Raw genomic sequence first — 7,500 nt, 5'->3', positions numbered from 1 at the left:
ACTTTTCCCAGGTACGTACAACGTAGCAACCGAAGACGAATGGAAGTACTACGCCCTTTTCTCATTGGCTGACACCATGAAAATGCCTCCCATCAGGATAGGAAACATTGAACTTGATGCCAATCTCAATAATATATATCTTACAGGGACTTTGTTGGGGACCTCGTCCGCCGGTAGGTTGGAAGTTTTATCCTGTCATAAAATCCATATACTGTAGAAGTGTTAACTGCTACTCTTACTTTCTTTGAGATTTTATTTCCTTTGGTGCCAGGATATTTTTCTTATGTCTTACTTATTCCCCTCCACCTCTTTGTATAAACTTTTTTTTTGCTTTCTGGATTATAATTTTCCTTAATTGCAATCTTACTTACTTTTATGCTTATCACCCGGACTTTGTAATGAGGGGAATGGACAACTGACAATTTCCATCAATTTATGTCTGTAATAATAATAATAATAATAATGCTGAAAACTTATATAGCGCTATAACTCCGAGACACCAGACTCTAAGCGCTTAAATTACAAATTACTTTGGCTGAAACATACTCATTCACACACACAAGCACACACACACACACACACACACATACACACACACAACACAACACACAACACAAACCAAACCTATCTTGCTTCTCATACCATCTACTAAAATCGAAACAAATATGTTTTAAGCGAACGTTTAAAAATAGACAAAGATTCTTTTTCACGAATGCTCTGCGGTAAGGCGTTCCAAATAGAGGGTCCGAAATGAGAAAAGGATCTCATTCCAGCATTTTTTCCGAATTCGAGGGACAACTAGTTTTGTGGAATCACTGGCCGAACGTAAGGGCGGGGTTTTGAATATCTTTCAATTAGTTCTGAAAGGTAGGAAGGGGCAGTACCTTCAAGACAACGATACACTAAAACACAAGCTTTGAATTTAATTCTTTCTCAACAGGCAGCCAATGCAGGTCATGAAGTAGAGGTCCGGCAGAGTCGCACCTACGCTTCATAAATACTAGTCTGGCAGCGCTGTTTTGGACAATCTGAAGACGTTTCAGATTGTATTGCGAAACGCCAAACAACAGAGCATTACAATAATCCAATTTCGATAGTACGAGGGACACAACAAGGTGCTTGGTCACATCCTCAGATATGAACCGTCTAATGGAAGCAATCTTTTTAGTTGGAAAAAGAGAGATCTAACCAAATTATTAACCTGATGCTCCATCGACAGTCCAGAATCTAAGAATGTGCCAAGGTTTTTCACTTTGTCAACAATTTGTATAGAGGCATCCCCCAACTTCAAATCTGTTTCACTTTTCCACTTCCTGTTCCCCACATACAGCACCTCCGTCTTATCATCATTCAGTTTCAGTCTGTTCTCATTCATCCATTTCTTAACACTTTGGATACAATTTTACTATTGGCTGATACTTCTTGTAAATTTCTCATATTGGAAACGCAGTACAATTGCGTATCATCAGCGTATTGATGGTAAGACAGACCAAAACTTCTGATGATTTTAGACAGAGGGCCAACGTACAAAACAAAAAGAACGGGTCCAAGTACTGAACCCTGGGAACCCCACAATCAAGAAAGATTTCCTCCGATCTATATTCATCCACCGTAATAATCTGTTTACGATTAAACAAATATGACCTAAACCAATCAAGCGCTGCACCAGACACGCCATAAGTAATTTCAAGACGTTTGAGAAGAAGATTGTGATCAATAGTATCAAAAGCAGACGATAGGTCAAGCAAATTCAGCAAAGAACATGAACCATTGTCTATAACAGAGAGGAGATCATTAACAACCCTAACAAGTGCGGTTTCCGTCGAATGATGTTGCCTATAAGCAGACTGAAATTTTTCTTCAAGACAATTATTTTTAAGATGAGACAGTAATTGTTTCAAAACAAGCTTTTCTAAGATCTTAGAGAGAAAAGGAAGATTAGAGACAGGGCGATAGTTTTTTAAGTTCTCTTTATCGAGATCAGGTTTTTTCAAAAGGGGTTTGACATGAGCAACTTTGTAAATGTCTGGTACAGCACCTGACTGCAACGAATTATTAACAATACATGTAAATGGTGTTAAAATTACATCAATGCATTTTTTTAAAATGGCAGTATTTAAGGGTCTAAATCACAACTTTTAGTTGGAGACGACATAATGCAATCACGTAAGTCAGCTTCAGTAATCTTTGAAAAATGTGTTAACGAATCACCATGAAACTTGTCAAATGTTGTAGGGATCGATTCAGACGAGAGTTCCTTCCTGATGGTATCCGTTTTTTCTTTAAAATATTGACCAAAGCGAGTTGGTAGATCTGCACGATCGATTAAAGATGGGAGAGCTGGTTGCGTCTGTTGTCCCAGCAGTTCCTTGGTCAAGGCAAAGAATTGTCTCGAACGTCCCACGTTTTTGAGGCTTTCTTCATAGAATTTCTTTTTGGCCCTGAAATTGACGGCTTTTGCATCATTTCTAGCCGCGATGTATCGCTTCTTATCGACAGCATCTCTGGACTTGAGCCATTTTCTTTCTGCCCGCCTCCTGGCTAATCCATTCAATTTATTTCGGTATTATACCAGGGTGCTTGACGTCTCACTTTTACTGCTCTAGTTGTTAAGGGAGCATGCTTGTCCACCGTACCAACAATTGACTCGTGGAGACCATTCGCATCATGTTTATTTTTAACGTTAAGGTCAAGGTCTTGTTTAAAAATGTTCATGTTTATATTCTTCAAATTACGAGATGTTATCATCTTTTTTACTTCGTGCTTCATTGGAAATAAAACGCAAAACACAATTAAATGATGGTCAGAGATTAATTTATCAATATTTGAGACAGATGAAGAGAGAGAATGTTCAATGTCTGTAATGACATGATCTATTGTGTGGCCATGGTTGTTTGTAGGACCGCTTACAAGTTGAATATAGTTGTTTGTGTCAATAATCTCCCGAAATACTTTCGATTCATGTACCAGCCTAACTTCCACCCCTTCTCTCCGGTAGTAGTAGTACACAGTAGTAATAGTAGTAGTAGTAGTAGTAGTAGTAGTAGTAGTAGTAGTAGTAGCAGTAGTAGTAGTAGTAGTAGTAGTAGTAGTAGTAGTAGTAGAATTAGTAGTAGTAATAGTAGTAGTAGTAGTAGTAGTAGTAGTAGTAGTAGTAGTAGTAGAAGTAGTAGTAGTAGTAGTAGTAGTAGTAGTAGTAGTAGTAGTAGTAGAAGTAGTAGTAGTAGTAGAAGTAGTAGTAGTAGTAGTAGTAGAAGTAGTAGTAGTAGTAGTAGTAGTAGTAGTAGTAGTAGTAGTAGTAGCGTATGGTGTAATCACTCCACTTTGCCGTGTTCTATTCAATCAATGAGTTCTTTGTCGGCGCGTAGTCTCCAGGCGATGATGTAGTTTGACAATTCAAGATACTTTTATGCTCCATGTCCCGCCTGGTGTCATTGCAATGGGAGAGTGTTTTATATCCCTTCGATGTAAATTAATGGCTATCTTAACCTTATGCTTTTTCATGTAGACAAGTGTTTTATGTTCATGTTTTAAAACCTGGTTGTGGTAGATTGGTGGGATCTTCTATAATTTTATTTCCACCAGTGGAGAAACCATCTTCTAGGCATCAGGATAATTTTATTTTCTTCCTGTTGCATTTAATGACCTCTTTCTAATTCCCTGTAGTTCTGATTGTTTCATAATGTTTGTAGTGGACATGTGCAAGTATGGGCTGAACCGCTTTAACTTGTCTGTTGCATATACTAAATTTTCTTTAATTACTTTTCCAAGTAATCTAATGAGATATTGATCTTTGATGACTATCTCCAATTCTACTCTTCACGTTTCAGTTTCCTATAAGAAGAATACAAGCACATTGTTGCTTTATATTAAAAGTTGATTGCTTTCCGTTGTTTAGTGTTTTTTATTCGCAATTTTCTTGTCCTCAACTATGACATTAAATTTTATTTCACGAAATGCTTGTGTGCATACATTATCGTAATGTCTCAAAACTGATTTTAAAACTATACCCTTGTGCATTCCAAAATTTAGAAAAACAGTGATCTTATTTTCAGTTTCGGGTAGATTTAAGTGTGTATGACATTGAGAAGATAATTCAAATAAAATGTTGCATATTTTAAATGCGTTCAAAAATATAAATATTACAGTTACCCTTGGATTTCTATATTATAGACGCCCGACGTTTTGATTGAATGATGTATATAGGAAAACATGGAATGGGAATAATACCTAACGTATCCCTTAGTTAGACATCATAGAATACGCCTTTCTCATCTCACAACTTTTCCCTTTTCAAGCTCAATTTCAACTTATAAACAAGAATTCCCCCGAGAGAAATCTAGACAAAACTTTCTTCAATGTCAAATTGCCCGAAGAATGTGCCGACTTATGTGTCAAGAACAAAGGATTCCTATGTCAAGGCTTCCAGTACTGCCCCGATGACGGTTATGCCTGTGGCCTCAGTATGTATCACGTATTAAACCAGACAATGAAATCTTCCGGAAAAACATGTGATTTCTTCACACGTAAGTATGTCCAGTGTTTTCATAAACTCAATGGGGTTTTTCATTTGTTTTCCTCATTCAGACGTCCGGTTTTATGAAAAAAAATATATGAAATATTTAAAGTATGATATTTATTGTAGTGTCTAGGTCTTCTCATGTGAAACGAAAGAGACAGCGTGTCTACGTCCCATGACCGTCTAACCTGGTGAAAGAGCAGAAGTGCATAATAATTGAATGTGGTAAAGCCATAGTAAAATGTTATATTATTAACAATATAACGTTATATCATTTTTTAAAAAAGGAATAATGATGAAGAGTTTGGACCGGTGGATGATTTTAGACCCTCCTGACTCATGAAGGACTGTCTACTTGATTGAGCAGGAGATATTGAAGTGATTACAGAAACAGTCTGCTTAACCTCTATGGAAAATGCCAGATGGAAGTGCCCTTATGGATTTATGTGCCCGTTATCTTTGATTGGTTCCACCTAGTTATGCCACTAACAGTGGAGTCTTTAAAAAAATCAGAATGTAACCAAATTATATGATAATAACAGAAAATGAAGTGAGTAGAAAAGTGCCAGAAGACAATAGAAAATAAAAATTGCTTGGGGCTCGAACCTGCGACCTTACTGATACGACAACTCCGCCTGGCCTGAGAGGGAAGCTATGCAGTTGATTTATGGACACCATCCGCCGCTCAAAAACGTGATTTCAAACGTAATGCCTGCCTGCCTTGAGTCCTTCTCCCGCCTTCTTGAGGTCATGGGTTCAAGACACACACGTTCCACTAAGTTTGTTTACAAGCTAACAGTAATGCTAAAGCTATATTCTCAACACAAAAATCATTGCACAAACATATAACAGAAACGATTGAAGCATTGAGTAAGTTCCGCTATTGGTGTTGAATAATAATTTAAAAAACTAGTGGAGCAGGCACTTATGTTGATAGTAACAGAAAATGAAGTGAGTAGAAAAGACTCAGGAAAGACATTACGTTCGAAACCACTTTTTTATGAGTTGCTGATGGGATCGACTGCACAGCGTCCCTCCGACGGCCAGTTGAGTTGTCGTATCAGTAAGGCCGTGGGTTCGAGCCCCCATCGCAGCGAAATTCTTATTCTCTATTGTCTTCTGGCACTTTTCTACTCACTTCATATTCTGTTATTATCAACATAAGTGCCTGCTCCACTCACTTTTCTGAATTAATATTCAACCAAAATATATGCTCTGTAGTTTGGATGATAATCATTACATTACCATGCTTACATTCTGACACGAATTTACAAACGATTATGGCAATGTTTTTCTAACCAAAAATACAGTGAATTAAACAATAGGAATGGTTCATACAACTGGCATTGTTCATAAAACTAATTTGGTTCATACAAGTGGTATGGTTCATACAATTAGTATAGTTCATGCATCTGGTACGGTTAATACAAGTGGTATTGTTCATACAACAAATATGATTCATACAACTGGCTTAAGCACTATTCAGCATCAGATACTGAATAGCGGTTTGGCACTATTCAGTATCAGATACTGAATATTATTATGGACTTATTTACCATTAATTACTGGAAGGTGGCATGACAGTGAAAAAATCATCAATTACCTCCAAGAGGCAAGAAGCCAATATGGAACAGACTAATCACGTTTCATGTTTGACAATGCACAAGCACATGGGAAAGTTCCAAATATTCCTTTGACGGAAAATCAGATGATCATATTTTTAGCTCCATGCTCCTTTCTGGACATTTGTGAAAACGCTTTCAGCTTATGGAATAACAATATAAAATATAATTTAGCAGAAATTCGGCATCACCATCTTACAATGGAACGCTGGGAAAGTATGAATACTAATGAAAGAGTGAAAATGGAGAGAGGCTTCGTATGGGAACAAAACAGACAATGGACGTTTCGAATATATTTTGCATTTTACTTTATTTTATTTGTTTTCCATGTTAATTTGTGTATTGTTGTGCTGACGAAGGGTCTGTACCTGAAACGTCCATTGTCTGTTTTGTTCCCATACGAAGAATCTCCATTTTCACTCTTTCGTTAGTATTTTGACGATCACCAGCTCCAGGCAGCCCCTACCGTTTTCTACTGGGGAAGTGTGACAAGTCTTGTTCACTGTCAGCGCGGGGACCTACACTCCTCTAAGCTTGATGAGAAGTTGCCAGGCTTTGATACCAGTAAGAGGAGACACTGGGTAGCTGCGAATCGGCTTCGGTCGAGGAGCTGCCTAACGGCAAGTACGTTACATCGGTGGGGTCTAACTTCCTGTGCAATATGTCCACGCTGTGGGCAAGAACCCGAGACGGCAGAGCATCTAGTCGAAAGGTGTGTTGTGACGATGCTACCCGGCGGGTTTGCGACGGTGCACGAATTCGGTCCGGACTTTGCTGATTGGGTCGATCGTCATAACATAATAGTGTGAACCATAAGAGGCTGCTACTGTCAGAGCAGGGTACATACAGTTACTTTAAGCCACTAGCGATGCATGCCGCCCCCAGGTGAATGAAGTCTCATCTTCCAGCTTGTTTGCCTTGGATGATATCAGTAAAATGTGTAAATATTTGAATATTATTTGTAAATTAAACAGTCATGATTCAATCTTGGTTGTTTCGCGAAGTAATCATTCGATTAAGTTTGATTTAATGCTGAGATGGGGTAGTATAATGCCGGATATTCACATATTTTTTTTTACTTCTGTTTGTTTTTTCACTTAATTTCTCCTCTTTCCCCCCCCCTCCTTCCTTCCCCAAACCATTTGTTGAGCATTTATTTAACCCACAGCTGTTTTGTATTGGTCATTTTTGCCCATTTCGGCATTATTAGTCTCACAATCACGTGTAAATCAACAGCCTCATTCCAGTCATTTTACTGTGAGAAGATGGCTGATCAGTAACCTACGAGGCATTTTTCAATGGATCTTACCGTTAATGCTAGTAAGACTCTTTACACGTAAAGGTTTAAGAACCAAAATA

At 37.9% G+C, this 7,500-nt stretch overlaps 1 protein-coding gene across 1 annotated transcript in view; it reads left to right on the top strand.

Moving 5' to 3' along the window:
- The window catches only part of LOC144962800 (uncharacterized), a gene marked incomplete at its 5' end in the record, with an annotated part of 78,191 nt that overhangs the window by 35,814 nt on the left and 34,877 nt on the right, over positions 1-7,500 (top strand). The window contains 2 exon segments of the mRNA XM_078896063.1: positions 12-173; positions 4,299-4,526. Coding sequence (XP_078752189.1) covers positions 12-173; positions 4,299-4,526 — 390 coding nt within the window.

This window comes from Berghia stephanieae, chromosome 1 (genome assembly GCF_034508935.2).
Source record: "Berghia stephanieae isolate SIO BIC M18660-M18661 chromosome 1, UCSD_Bste_1.3, whole genome shotgun sequence".
Lineage (NCBI taxonomy): Eukaryota > Metazoa > Mollusca > Gastropoda > Nudibranchia > Aeolidiidae > Berghia > Berghia stephanieae.
The sequence above is the reverse complement of the archived record's forward strand: the minus strand, read 5'-3'. Positions and strand labels throughout refer to the sequence as shown.